Genomic DNA, 15,830 nt, shown 5'->3' on the forward strand with positions numbered 1-15,830 from the left:
AACTGACCTGAGTCAATGGGGCAAATTCGCATTCTTCACAGGACGAAGAATCTGAATATTGACCAATCTCAACATCAGTATCCTCCATCAGTATCCTCCATAACTTGATCAAGGATACCCAAAAATGGACTATATATAAAACAATTTGAACCGCACCTGACACGCACAATGGCTGGGGCACTCACAACCTCCTATGTACCAGACACTAGTGGACTAAAATTCTCTGTCGCCACACAGTCAGGAATGCGGAAATGGAAGACCAGAACGTAAACATGCTCGGTCACAAGGTGAACCGTACAGTCCAACAAAAAGCGCACCCGACCGTAAGGTCGCGTCACTTCAACAGACCGTTATGTTCTAAGCCACAAGCCCAGTAAATACTACACATAAGCAGATTGAATCACATACACATGATTATAAACCCTCCCTGTTCAATAGTCCCCCTCAGGAGATATAAACCCTTGATTCCAAGACACTTAAAGGAATCTCACTGAGACCCTCTATTTTTCATGTGAGTTTGCAGGAACAAATGAGTTACAGTACATTCATGAAGAAGTAAAATGAAACAATCTTACCGGAATCTATGCCGTGGAACAGGAACACGGCCCTTCAAGTGTGACGGATACTAGCCTCACCTCTGCCATGGACTTGAGAGAAGAAAGCAGGCAGCAAAGCGAAGTTCGACAACGCCGATTGCTTGAGGAGCTGTTAACATAAGTCGGGATGGTTTCGCAGAAAGACTCTTCCTGCATCTCTGGACTCTAACTTTCATCCAAGCCCTCACTGAGAGACTGACAGTACTACTTAAAACTCCCGTCCCATGTCGAAGAGTACTACCCTCCATAAGAGACAAAATAATTTCTGACACTTCTCTGCCAACCTCCTGGGACGAAAGGCAAAGAATGACTGGGGGATGCGGGAAGTGGGAGGAGTATTTAAGCCTTTGGCTGGGGTGTCTTTGCCTCCTCCTGGTGGCCAGGTTCTTAATTCCCAAAAGTAATGAATGCAGCTGTGGATGGACTCTTTCCATTTATGAAGAAAATAGCTGCTTCAATGCATTTAAATTTTTCAGTTTTACCATAATTGGAAGATTTTGCATCAGATAGAAAAGTTTGGGGAATATCACCATCTTTATTAGATTAACTTTGCCCGTTAGCGTTAAATTGAATTTGGCCCAGTTTTCCAGATAGTTTTTTATTTTCGGAAGGATTGGGGGATAATTAAGATCATACCATTCATTACTATCTTTAGATAATTTAATGCCTAAATACATAAAGGCATCTTTCGCTTCTTTAAACTGACATGTTTGATATGGGACTTCGGTCTTTGTTTCAACTTCATCTACCATGCTACTATGCTAACACTCACAAACAATTTTGTCCAGCCTCAAAAAAACAAAACAAAAAAAAACACTCAACAGGAATTAAATGTACATTAGCAGCAAAGAACAGACACAGAGGACACATGGGGGTAATGTAGCTGTAGCTTTATTGTTAGAGATTGGTCACTAACCGTTCCAGTGGTGCAGGTTACAATACACAGAGTTTAATATATCTGCATTGCACATCTAGGCTATACAGCAAATGGATCAGAATTAGTACAAATAGATGAAATATTTACATTTTGTATACTCACACATCCAATTATATTTACAAAATAAAACATGGAAATGAACAGTGTGGTGTAGTATTCCCCTTCATGGTGACTCAGCGCTCTACAGAGGTTTCTTCCAAGAGAGATTCATGTTTCCCACTAAAGCTCAGTATGAATGGGGCAGGGCTAGTTAACCAGTTTGTTACCAGAAGGACCTGCAATGAATTGTTGTGTCACCCTGGATGCATAACGGTTAATAAATCAGTGTTTCTTACGCCTACAAATGCACATTCATTAACTACGTTTCCTATGATAGCCTTTGCTTTCAAATGTATTTTCACTCAGCAAAACAAACCTGGGTTTTTAGTCTGACAGCAACAAGAAAACACAAAGACTTGCTAAACAAGCATCATTTTAACTACATCATATCAGGGAGAGTAGCTACTAAGTCAGCCCAATAAAAGGGAAACCAGTGAGCGAATATAAATGAATGTTCTGGTTATCGTTAAGCTGAATCATGGGATTGATCATGTGTTCAACTGAACTGGAACTGCTTCAAACTTTGCTAGGAAACAAAATATTCTGTTTCTTTTCTTTGGTGCCTTCTTGAAAAAAATAAAAATAAACTCTATTTTTATGAATTATCACAATTTAACAAACTAGTTGAGTTTTTTTCTGGTTGGTCCTTACAGGAACGTTAGGGAATGCTCACTATATGTAAATATGCAAAAATGGTGACTTTAGATTGGCCAACAATGGCTGCTTCACAAAAGCTTATGACAAATGTTAGCGCCAAGACACTGGGACGAAGCAGTTAATGAAACGGTACAAATTCTTACTGATCAGTCAAATGTCTTATCTTACACTATATTTCCTTAATATTTCAGTTCAGATTCACCATAAAATGAATTTGTGCTTCTGCCCCATCTTCCCAAACACTACGAGAAGAATACAGATAGGAAAATTAAGTTCATAACTCACTAGGGAATAGAAATGCGTTGCACAATTTAGATATATCTGGGAATGACCTAACTATGTCAATGTTAAGCTATTTAGTGCAGCATCTTCATATTTGTTTGTGAAACATGAAACTTGTGCGCTCTCAGAAACATTAAAAAAACAAAACACTTTATTTTAATTTCCCAACGGTTTCAGTAGACCAGGAAGCACAAAAATAATGAATACATTCCAGTTATGAACAACTTGGGTTATGGTTTTACAGAATGAAAATTAAAAACGTAATAAAAAAGACATTAAATCTTTGAGTTTTATAAACCCATTTTAAAATACATTCAAGCGAATTCCTTCTAGAGGCAGTGCACCCGGGCTTCCCTAGCAAGCCACAAACACGTACTAAATCTTTTGTTGCAATGCAGGGACTCCATTCGTTTGCTGGACCATCCAGCACAAGAGGGGTTAAACCATCAAAAATCTTCTAAAATGTGTAAAGTGGAGAGATATGAGATGCATAGACAGCGCTGAATGCAAAGTACCTATAAGGTGCTAGTCCAAAGGAATGTTTTTAATCTTCCTTGTGTGCAATAAACCGCAGACATAAATATACAGTACATAATACATCAAAGAACAAGCAACTATCCCTTAAAATCAGTAAACAAGCTTTAAAATACAGGTTTTTGCATTGATATGAAGCACAATATCCCTTTCTACAATGCTGTAATGCCAAGAAAAAAACCTTAAGGTGCATATTTTGCAAATCAGATTGTTTGCTGATAAAATGATTAGATCCCAGTACATAAATTCCCTTTTTGGTTCAGTTAAGAAGAATGTAGAATCAGTGGTTCTTTTACTAGTAAAATACAGTCAGTAGAAGTATTGGAAGCTGATTAACTACACGATAAATACTTTAGGCTACTAGTGATGTTAGCATTGTAAAGTGCTGGATAGGTTATCTTTTGAATAGAAGAAGATTTTCTGTACATATGAGAGAACACTTTGGTCACTAAGTCTATGCCCAGAAGGTTGGCTGGCCCCTGGCATGATTGCACCTGGTAGTAGCTCAGAGTTGGTTGACTCTGGCTACCGGAATACATACAGAACCAGCAAATCACTATCGTGCAGGTTTCAGACTCCCAAAGTATGTGCCCAATTAATGTCAACAGTGAGCTTTTTCATTTCTCAGAAATAAAGTCCTAAATAATAAAACAGGCAATTAGCTGTCTGCCAGTTTGTTGCAAGTAAAACGTGACACAATAAAATGTTAAGAATAATGATCTACTTTGGAGCAAAGCAAAACTAACAGTAAAGAGATTATAGAAAAGCTTATGTGGATCATTCAATGCAAAGACCTTTAAATATTATATTTTAATTAATTTATCAATAACAAAAATATATATTGTTGCATCAGTGCTTTGACCCTTGCACAGTCAGAGGGACCTGTGATGTGATACGGGTCCATTTACAAGGACATAAACGTGACTAAATCATCTAATGCATTTAAAATCACACAAACAAAGAAACTGGGTTTTTTAAGTTTTGAAAATTCATTTTTTTAGATATGTAGATTAGATCTTAAAACCACCCGCCCACCCAAAACATAAATGTATAACTAGTTTAGAGGTGCAGCCTTCAGATAAACGGCATAACAAAGCTCACATCTGAGAGCCATGTAGCCACTGTTTAGAGAATAGTACTCATTTATAATTATCACTTTTAGATACGGGTGAATATGATATGTTGTTTTTTAAACTTATTTTAACATCTCTTAGATGCTCTTCAGTGCAGCCATAGTTGATAGTAATGTGATTTGCATCTGATTACGCTCCAGTTCGCCCCTATTGACAAGCACTGTGGGCATATTCACATTTCTGTATATAGCCAAGGTTGCATGTGCCAAACTTATATCATTTATTTACGATGGGTACTTTAAGCAGTTTTATTTATGTAACTTTTTATTCTATCCCCCAAAAGGTATCAATTTACAAAATAAAAATGAATGAAAACCCAAACTACCTGTTTTAACATTGCTTTAAAAAGTTGTAGTCAACTAGATTCCCTTTAATTTTGAAAGTGAATTCTTGTTGTCCCTTCTACCTTAACCTGGTCACAAGATCTGTAGCTGGATGTACAAATATGATCCTTATATTTCTAGATGATATCCAATCTTTTCTATACTGACCAGTGCATCTTCTGAAGGCTTGTGTCCCACTACAACCTACCAAGCCCCCAGCAGCACGTCTATAGAATGATCTGCCCTTACACAAGCATCAGCCCTCTTTTCTATCCAGCATTTAAATCCTCTCAGATTATGGTTGAGAGCTGGATGGCCCCGAATCTACTTATGACGCACTGGGGCAGTCTGTGTAATCCTTGCAAGAAGCTACATAATGACAGGAGTCTTACGTTCTTGCAGAAATTGTAGTAGTGTTAACAAACGGACCCATTTCCCAGGGCCGGATAATGAAAGTGGCCTCCTATTTACAATAAAAATAAAACAAAAGCACAGCCCGGTCTCTCTCCATGGAAATACCATTGTTGCTTGAAACTGTATATTGAAATAAATAAAATCCGAGCACCCATGTGCTCAGCGCTCTCTCTGGTCAGAGAAGACGTGAGGTTTGTTGCGCAGAGACAAGAGTACAGGGCTGCTGGGACATTGGGAACAAGGTTCTACAGCTGATCCTTTCGGGAGCTGTGAGTGGTAAAGAGAAAATTTTAGTGTAATGCCCCAAATTCACCAACCCCATCCCAAACTAGCAATCCCAAACCTGGTATTGTCACAGTGCAGCCCCAGGCATGGCAAATGCCAGGCTGGAGGAGATGAGACAGAGGAAGGTGCATGTATGGAACCTCCTACCCTCCCACAGCAGTGATAGCAGCACACAGAGGGGGCGCAGGAAAAAGACAACCTAGGGAGAGCTGGAGGTTTCTATAAAATCACAGAAGTGTAAAACATTGACAAGAAAAAAAAAGAAAAAAAAAAAAGAATGCATTCCTGAAAGACGCATTACATTACATACACTAGAAACTGCTGGGAAAACAGGGAAATGCCCAGAAGAAAAGAGTAATCTGGATTCCATTTCACTCTGTCTTTTCTTCTAACTGTTCGGCCACATGCGACGAGATAAGGATTTTTATTGGTACAGAAGGGAAGAGGGGGAAGCCACAGGTTTACAGACAAGAGAAACTGGCAAGAACCACAAAAAGGGAAGGGAGATAGCATTTCCTATCAGAAGTCAGGAGACACGAAGCATCTCAGTACTTCATAGACAGAGAGCGGCGTCTGGCCAACTTCGACCTGCAAAGACATACAGTACCGTAGAATTAATAAGGTGCAAGACATATATTACATATACAACTGACACAATGTATATAAGCATTTAAAGGGACAGTGTACTATAACATTGATTTACAATTAATGTGTTTCCAATAACTTGTTATACGAGTTGCAGAGCATAAAATATATGGCAAATTCTCCTTTAGGTTAATATTTGTATATAAAATAACAGTTTTTGCTCTTTGCCACCACAACCCATTAAAATGGGCTGAGATTAGGACAGATCCATTACTCAAGTATTGAAATCTTCAGTATGGGTGGCAGTTTCAACAAGTAAAATCAGCTATTTCAAATGTCAAAATAAAGGACAGTGAGCTATTTGTATACAATTTATTACACTCCAGCGGGTAAAATAAATAATTGAAAACGGAGACTTACAGTACAATGTCCCTTTAATACAAATTTGTTTACTAAATATTTTCTGATTATTATTTTATTCAACAGAAGCCAACGCTACAAACTGGTCAATAATAATAATGAACGTTTTTTGCCTAAGAAGGATCTTTCTATAATGGCTTGTTAATTAGATATTGTGCACAAGGTTTAAGTCAAGCACAGCTACATTGCTGCAAGATATATATATATATATATTTTAGGGGTGCAACACTCTTACAGGATTTGCAAAGAAAGGAATATTCTGGAGAAATTGAATAACTGCATTCCTCTCAATCTACAAGGGACATTTCCAACGGTATTTCTTGGAACCCTGGCATAGCATTGTGTGTGACTAGGGGGTTCCACAAATAACTACCGTACTAGGTTTCTGAAAGGTGGAGAAAAATAGCAGCACTAAGGACAGGCCCATAGAAAGTTAAATAAAATAACTTTTATTATGTCCATATAAAAGCGGTGCATACAGGCAAAGTACCCAAAACTCCTTACACGTTTCATGCCCATACTTGGCACTTAATCATAGGAAAGGTGGAGCTCTAAATTTGCATGTTTTTTTTACAATAAAGGCTCATTGTAGGATCCTGGAATGAGGTTCTGGCTTCCCCGCTATGAAGTTCAGATGATTCATCAATACATCTGAAGCCTTAAAAAGGTTTCATGCTTGAACTAGTTTGGAAAATGTCTCAAGGGTCACCTTTGTTTGGAGGCCTGATTAATAAATACCCAAGGAATATCACTATTTAGAGTAGCACCTGCCCTGTACTTACCGTATTGTGCCAGCAAGAAGTGGATTAAAAGCATACAGCCAATCGTTCATATCCTTATCATTAATGGCCTGCAGCAGTAGTCCTCGGTATTTTGTGCATACAGCAAAAATATTTGGGCTCTGAAATTTTAAAGGAGCAGGAAAGTGATTAGACTGGTGGGAAGGGTATAAATGTGTTGTGTGTGCTGGGTGAAGGGTATACATGTGTTGTGTGCTCTGGGGGAAGGGTATAAAATGTGTTGTGTGCGCTCGGTGAAGGGTTTAAACTTGTTGTGTGCTGGGGATGGATATAAATATGTTGTGCGCTGGGGGAAGGGTATAAATGTGTTGTGTATGGTTAGAGGTATAAATGTATTGTGTGCGCTGGGGGAAGGGTATAAATGTGTTGTGTGTGCTTAAGGGTATAATTGTGTTGTGTGTGCTGTGGGAAGGGTATACATGTGTTGTGTGCATTGGGGAAGGGTATAAATGTGTAGTGTGCGCTGGGGGAAGGGTATAAATGTGTTGTGCGCAGGGGGAAGGGTATAAATGTGTTGTGTGCCCTTGGGGAAGGGTATAAATGTGTTGTGTGCCCTGGGGGAAGGGTATAAATGTGTTGTGTGCCCTGGGGGAAGGGTATAAATGTGTTGTGTGCCCTGGGGGAAGGGTATAAATGTGTTGTGTGCACTGGTTAAGGGTATAGATGTGTTGTGTGTGCTGTAGGATGGGTATAAATGTGTTTTGTGCAAGGGAAGGGTTTAAATGTGTTGTGCACTGGGGGGAGGGTATAAATGTGTTGTGAGCTGGGGGAAGGGTATAAAAACATAATTTATGCTTACCTGATAATTTAATTTCCTTCTGCATGAGGAGAGTCCACGGCATCATTCCTTACCCCAGCCAAAGGCTTAAATACTCCCCCCTACTTCCCTCATATCCCAGTCATTCTGCCAAGGGAACAAGGCACAGTAGGAGAAATATCAGGTTATAAATGGTGCCCGGAAGAGAAAAATTAATTTTGGTCCGCCCATCAGAGTATACAGACAGGGGCCGTGGACTCATAGAGAGGGAAATGAAATTATCAGGTAAGCATAAATTTGTTTTCCTTCTTAATATGAGGCGAGTCTACGTCATTATTCCTTACTGTTGGGTAAACTATACCCAAGCTCTAGAGGACACTGAATGATAACGGGAAGGGGTAAAAGAAAGGCTGACCCTAATCTGAGGGCACCACAGCCTGTAAAACCTTTCTCCCAAAAGCTGCTTTGGCCGAAGCAAAAACGTCAAACTTGTAGAATTTTGAAAAAGTATGTAAGGAGGACCAGGTAGCCGCCTTACACATCTGATCCATAGAGGCCTCATTCTTAAAGGCCCAAGAGGAAACCACCGCTCTAGTGGAATGAGCCGTAATCCTCTGAGGAGGTCTAAGTCTCGCTGATTCGTAAGATAAGCGTATAACACTCAAATCAGATAAAATAGTGCAGGAGCGCTAAAAAAGCTCTAAGGGTAATATGGAGAACAATACAATAAACTACACATATGTAGGTAAATCAAATTTATTTTATAAAATATACACAGGACATATGGGACGTCTCCCTTAAAATATTCTCTTCTTAAAATATTGAACAGGTTTTTAAAATTAAAAACAGTATCAAATTCTTAGAAACATATGTTATATAGACAGAAATATGCAAAACTCGTAGTTAAATCAGCTTATAGCTTTTTAAGGTCTCAAATCTTAGATGCACATGCTGTATAAACAAAAGTATTTTAAAAACTTCAAGCTACAGCAGTTTATAGCTGTTCCACCTTAAAACGAAACTCCAGAATTTAGCCAGAAATCCTCAAATGCTCGATTCTATGTCAGAGCGTTTCAATGTATCTTTTTTTGTGACGAATAAGACACAGTAGGAATTCACAGTCTCATTCAATGTAAATGTCTTAATATCTCTAGAGATTATTTACTGTTTACTTAACGTGTAGATATGTTTTAAGCAAGAGATATAGATTAGCTTACCGGATCTTCTGACACCTTTAAGTGTTTATTGCTGGATCTTTCCCTTAGCGGTTTTTGTGGGGTAGATTTGATAAATATCTTTCTTGCTTACTTTGTTCCTTCTGTTCCGCTGTTCTCACTAGTGAAACAAAGGAGTCTGCTTTGATGATTGAGAGTTAGAGGCACGCTCCTGTGTGTAGAAGGCTGAGGTGTGTCTGCTCGTTAATGACAGGTAGCGTCTTAGCTCTCAGGAGTGCGGTGCACGCTCCAGCGTGTTTGCCAGGAGTTTGGCTAAGGAAAACAAACCCGTTAGCAATCTGCTCCCCTGTACTCTTTTTTCATCCGAGATGATGCAGGGGGCAGCAGGACACTTCTCCAATCTTTAGAGTTAGTGCTGTAGTAGATAAAAACGTCAACGCGTTTCGCCAGCAGGCTTTGTCAAAACATTAAGTAAACAGTAAATAATCTCTAGAGATATTAAGACATTTACATTGAATGAGACTGTGAATTCCTACTGTGTCTTATTCGTCACAAAAAAGATACATTGAAACGCTCTGACATAGAATCGAGCATTTGAGGATTTCTGGCTAAATTCTGGAGTTTCCTTTTAAGGTGGAACAGTTATAAACCGCTGTAGCTTGAAGTTTTTAAAACACTTTTGTTTATACAGCATGTGCATCTAAGATTTGAAACCTTAAAAAGCTATAATCTGATTTAACTACGAGTTTTGCATATTTCTGTCTATATAACATATGTTTCTAAGAATTTGATACTGTTTTTAATTTTAAAAGCCTGTTAAATATTTTAAGTAAGAATATTTTAAGGGAGACGTCCCATATGTCCTGTGTATATTTTATAAAATAAATTAGATTTACATACATATGTGTAGTTTATTGTATTGTTCTCCATATTACCCTTAGAGCTTTTTTAGCGCTCCTGCACTATTTTATCTGATTTTAGTTTCTGTACTCATTGGTAATTTTAGGGAAGATTGCCTGTAAGGGAGCTTAGGGGTAACTTATTGGGCGCTGAACTTATTATTTTTTAGAAAGCGTATAACACTCCTCAACCAAAAAGATAAGGAAGTTGAAGAAGCCTTCAGACCCTTAGGCTTCCCAGAGTAGATAACAAACAAGGAAGAAGTCTGCCTAAAATCCTTAGTAGCTTGAAGATAAAACTTCAAGGCTCGAACCACATCCAGATTATAAAGTAAACGTTCCTTCGAAGGAGAAGGATTAGGACATAAGGAAGGAACCACAATCTCCTGATTGATGTTACGATCAGACAACACCTTAGGTAGAAAACCCAAGCGGGTACGTAGGACAGCCTTATCAGTGTGGAACACCAGATAAGGATGCTTATATTGCAAGCAAGCCATTTCAGAAACTCTGCATGTTGACGCAATAGCCAATAGAAAGAGAACCTTCCAGGACAACAATTTAAATGTCAATCAAATGCATAGGCTCACACGGAGCCCGTTGCAAAAACTTAAAAACAAGATTCAAACTCCAAGGTGGAGCGTTAGATCTAAACACAGGTCTGATCCTAATCAGAGCCTTAACGAAAGATTGCACATCAGGGAGCTCAGCGAGCCTCCTGTGTAGCAAAACAGAAAGGGCCGAAATCTGTCCACTCAGTGAACTGGTAGAAAGGCCCTTCTCCAGATCCTCCTGGAGAAAGAATCCTGGCACTCTTAACCTTATGCCAGGCTAAACCATGCTCTTCACACCAGAATAAGTAAGATCTCCACACCTTCTGATAGATGCGACGAGTAACAGGCTTACGTGCTTGAATGAGAGTGTCAATAACCCTCTAAGAGAAACCTCTCTTGGCTAAGACTAGGCGTTCCATCGCCACACAGTCAGCCTCAGAGAATCTAGATAGTGATGAACAAAAGGACTCTGGTTCCAGCAGATGTGCGACAAGGTAACTTCCATGGAGGAGATGAGGACATCCCCACCAGGTCTGCGAACCACATCCTTCGCGGCCACAATGGAGCAATCAGTATCACTGATGCCTGCTCCTGCTTGATGCAGGCCACTACACGAGGAAGAAGTGGTAACGGCGGGAAAATGTAAATTAGATTGAACCTCCAAGGCACTGATAATGCATCTATTAGCTCCGCATGAGGATGCCTGGACCGTGACCCATATCTGGGTAGCTTGGAATTAATATGCAACAAGATTTCACAGTTCAGTCAATAGGAATTTAAAGAGAGAGAGAGAGATGATTGTATATATTAAAATATCATTTTATTAAGTTCATTAAAACAGACCTGGCACAGCACATAGAAATCCCCACTGCTGACGCGTTTCCTGCCTCACGGGCAGTTCATCAGAGCATACAGAGATCACCTGAAGCTGCTGTTTAAACACACAGGTACACCAAAAAAGTCCAATCACATTATAGCTAGGTGAGAGTGAGAAACACCCACACTTTAACTCATTCAATTCCATTACTATATTATACATTGTTTAAATGTGACTGAACCAATGGGGTTCCTAAGAGGTAACAGCACAAAAATAGAAATACAAAATATGAAAAACAAAATCTAAAATTTGAATGTTTGGAATAAAAACTTACTTGGGAACATTTTAAATCGTAACAATTAGCAGGCGAAAGTTACGCCTGTAATCTAATGTTACTTTGAAATAGCTTAAAGTTTAATAGTAATAGAGTGAAGGTGAGTTAGCCCATAGCCATTAAGATATATAAGATAAATGCAAAATGTTATCTAAGGGTCATCACCAAGACTGTATCAATCAAATTAGAAAAATAACTAAATAACTTTAAGCAAGTAAACCAACAATTTAATTTTTAGCTACATTTTCCTGAAAAGGCACATATGAAAGATGCATTATTGTTCTGAATTTGAAAGACACTAAATCTGAACTTACATATATTACGAAATGTTTACAAAAAGGTCAGACTGGCCAAAATAATAATAAAGCACCTATATTTCTGAAGTTTATAATTATTGGATGTAAGGATTTATGTGTATAAATCAGCTCCTATCTATGAAAAGTTTAACATCGCTAATTTTATTAATCCCTAGTGGATGGCCCGTTTTTAAAGTATGAATCCAAAAAATTTCTCTTTTTGATAAAGCCTGATATCTATCTCCTCCTCTAGTTCCCAATGTGACTTGTTCAATCCCTTGAAAAAGAAAGTGAGCAAGTCTGTTGGTATGTTCAAAAAAATGTTTTGCAACTGGAGTCTTTGGAACCTCTGCTTCCAATGACAACAGATGCTCTCTTATTCGATCTTTGAGATTCCTTGAGGTGAGACCAATATATTGAAAATTACAGAAGGAGCAAGTTATAAGATAAACTACATAAACAGAATTACAATTAATGGATTCTCTTATTTTATAAGACATCCCCGTCTGCATAGATTTAAAGCTATTGCCTACAAGAGCATAGTCACAGCATTTACAAGGTTTAGTACCACATTTGTGAAAACCAATGTTGGTGGGGAGCCAGTTATTTATTGTATTCTCCCTGATTTTGATTTTGGAAGAAAAGTTCTTTCTTACTTTGTCACATATAGTATCAGACCTGCTTGCAACAAAATTACAATTAATTAATTTTGTTGCAAGCAGGTCTGATACTATAGGTGACAAAGTAAGAAAGAACTTGTTCCCAAGTAAGTTTTTATTCCAAACATTCAAATTTTAGATTTTGTTTTTCATATTTTGTATTTCTATTTTTGTGCTGTTACCTCTTAGGAACCCCATTGGTTCAGTCACATTTAAACAATGTATAATATATTAATGGAATTGAATGAGTTAAAGTGTGGGTGTTTCTCACTCTCACCTAGATATAATGTGATTGGACTTTTTTGGTGTACCTGTGTGTTTAAACAGCAGCTTCAGGTGATCTCTGTATGCTCTGATGAACTGCCCGTGAGGCAGGAAACGCGTCAGCAGTGGGGATTTCTATGTGCTGTGCCAGGTCTGTTTTAATGAACTTAATAAAATTATATTTTAATATATACAATCATCTCTCTCTCTCTCTTTAAATTCCTATTGACTGAACTGTGAAATCTTGTTGCATATTCGTTGATGTTGAATAAGAGTTCAGGAGAGCTCTAACAGTTACAGCATAGGACAGCATACGTCACAGGCACTTACCTGTCGAAATAACAGTGAAGTGTACACAGCGTTCATGCCGGAGGGCAGACGGTTTGTTAGCAAGTATCCCTGAGTTACTTGCATCCGCTACTAAGCTGAAACTGTCTGATACACACTGCCATCGATTGACACCGGAGTGGTAAGCACGCTGTTTATATATTACATCTTAAGAAAGTCTGAAGTGTATACTATAGAAACGGTTTTATACCTGTAAACTCTGTGATTTCCGCACTTGTTGGGACCTCTAATGAGGGGTTGTTCACAAGAGTCATATGGACATTACTACTACACTGTATTAGTCAACACAATACTTTGAAATATTGTAGTTTGGAATTAAGCCGGGATGCCATGAGATCTATCTCTGGCGTTCCCTATTTGTTGCAAAACTCCGCAAACACTTTGGGATGGAGAAACCATTCCCCCGGAGGAAAGGATTGTCTGCTGATGAAATCCGCTTCCCAGTTGTCCACACCCGGAATGTGGATCGCTGACAGCGAGCAGTTGTGGGCTTCCGCCCATTCCAGAATCCGAGATACTTTCCTCATTGCTAGGGAGCTCCTTGTTTACCCCCTGATGGTTTGTGTAAGCCACCAAGGTTATGTTCTCTGATTGGAATCTGATAAACTTGGACGAACCCAGAAGCGATCAAGCCTTCAGAACGTTGAAGATTGCTCGAAGTTTCAGAGTGTTGATCGGGAGGAGGAATTCCTCTCAAGTCCACAGGCCCTGTGCCTTCCTGGCATCCCAAACAGCTCCCCATCCTGATAGACTTGCGTCCGTAGTCACAATCTCCCAGAATGGTCTCGAGAAGGATGTCCCTTGGGACAGGAGATCTGGACAGAGCCACTAGGAGAGCAATTCTCTCGACCGGTTGTCCAGAGAAATCTGTTGAGACAGATCCGAATGATCGCCATTCCACTGTCTCAGCATGCACAGCTGAAGTGGTCTGAGATGGAATCTGGCAAAAGGAATGATGTCCATGCTGAACACCATGAGACCAATCACCTCCATACACCGAGCCACAGAGGGCCTGACAAGCGGAAGTTAGCTGTAACGTCTCTGGTCTGTAAGGAATATCCTCATGGATATGGAGTCTATAATAGTACCCAGGAATTCCACCCTGGTACTGGGAATAAGAGAACTATTTTCTAAGTTTATCTTCCATCCATGAGATCGAAGAAGAAACAGAAGAGATTTTGAATGTTCTTCTGCCAGATGACAAGATGGTGCTTGAACCAGAATATCATCCAATTATGGAGCTACTGCTATACCTCTGGTTCTGGCAACTGCTAGTAGAGCCCCTAGAACCTTCGTAAAAAAAAACCTTAGGAACTTAATGTGTTCCTTTTGGATTGGAACGTGAAGGTGAGCATCCATCAGATCTATAGTGGTTATGAACTGTCCTTCCTGAACTAAGGGAAGGGTGGATCTTATCGTCTCCATCTTGAACGAGGGGACAGATAAGAATTTGTTTAAGCACTTTAGGTCCAGAATCGGGTGGAAAGTTCCTTCCTTCTTTGGGACCACAAAAAGGTTTGAATAGTACCCCAGACCTCTTTCTGCAAGAGGTACCGGGACAAAGACTCCTAGGGAGGAGAGATCCCTCATGCTCCCCAGAAAGGCTTCTCTCTTTTCTGGCCTTGAAGACAGGTTTGATAGGAGGAATTTGCCCCTGGGTGGATGAGATTTGAAACCTATCTTGTATTCCTGAGCGATGACCTCCAGCACCCACGGGTCTTGTACGTCCCCAAACCAAGCATCTGAAAAGAGCGACAGTCCGCCTCCTACATGATCCAGAGCCAGATCAGGGGCCGCCCCTTCATGCAGACTTTGTCTCGGCAGGCTTCTTGCTCTGCTTGGATTTATTCCAGGACTGAGCTGGCTTCCAAGTCACCTTGGATTGCTTGTGCTTTGCAGAGGGTTACTGATGGTAGGATTTATCAGAACGAAAGGAACCAAAATTAGGACCTTGTCCCTTAGGCTTGTTCTTCTTATCCTGCGGTAAAAAGGCACCTTTGCCTCCAGTAACCGTGGAGATAATTGAATCCAAGCCTGGACCAAATAAAATATTTCCCTTAAAGGGGAGGGAAAGACGTCTGGACTTAGAAGTCATGTGTGCCAACCAGGACTTCAGCCAGAGTGCCCTACGGCTTGAACAGAAAAACCTGAAGCCTTAGCATTCGGGCGAATAATTTGCATATTTGCATCACAAATAAAAGAATTAGCCAGCTTAAGGCCTTAATTCTTTCCTGGATCACGTTGAGGGGACTCTCCACCTCGATCAACTCAGATAAGGAGTCGCACCAGTATGTAGCCGTTCCAGGAATCGCAGCAACAGCCACTGCCGGTTGAAACAAATATCCCGTATGTTGAAACATTTTTCTTAAAGTTTTTTATCTTCTTATCCATGGGCTCTTTAAACGACAAACTATCCTCAAGCAGGATAGTAGTGCGTTTAGCAAGCGTGGAGATAGAGCCATCCACCTTGGGGATGAAACCCCACAACTCCAATTGAGTGTCTGGGACAATTTCTTAAAGGAAGAAGAAGGGGAAAATGAAGAACCAATCCTTTCCCATTCATTCTTAATAATGTTCGCCATCTTTACGGGAACCGGGAAAGTTTGTGGTACAACCCTGTCCTCATAGACCTTACCTAATTTAGGAATCAAAGGTTCCTCAG

The 15,830-nt window shown here is 39.7% G+C and overlaps 1 protein-coding gene across 1 annotated transcript in view; it reads right to left on the reverse strand.

Moving 5' to 3' along the window:
* Positions 1-1,471: 1,471 nt before the first annotated feature.
* The window catches only part of KIF1B (kinesin family member 1B), a 397,419-nt gene continuing 383,060 nt past the window's right edge, over positions 1,472-15,830 (reverse strand). The window contains 2 exon segments of the mRNA XM_053691490.1: positions 1,472-5,848; positions 7,048-7,166. Of these exon segments, the coding sequence (XP_053547465.1) occupies positions 5,806-5,848; positions 7,048-7,166 (162 nt within the window). The 3' untranslated portion in view covers positions 1,472-5,805.

Source organism: Bombina bombina, chromosome 8 (assembly GCF_027579735.1).
Source record: "Bombina bombina isolate aBomBom1 chromosome 8, aBomBom1.pri, whole genome shotgun sequence".
In the NCBI taxonomy this organism is placed as follows: Eukaryota; Metazoa; Chordata; class Amphibia; order Anura; family Bombinatoridae; genus Bombina; species Bombina bombina.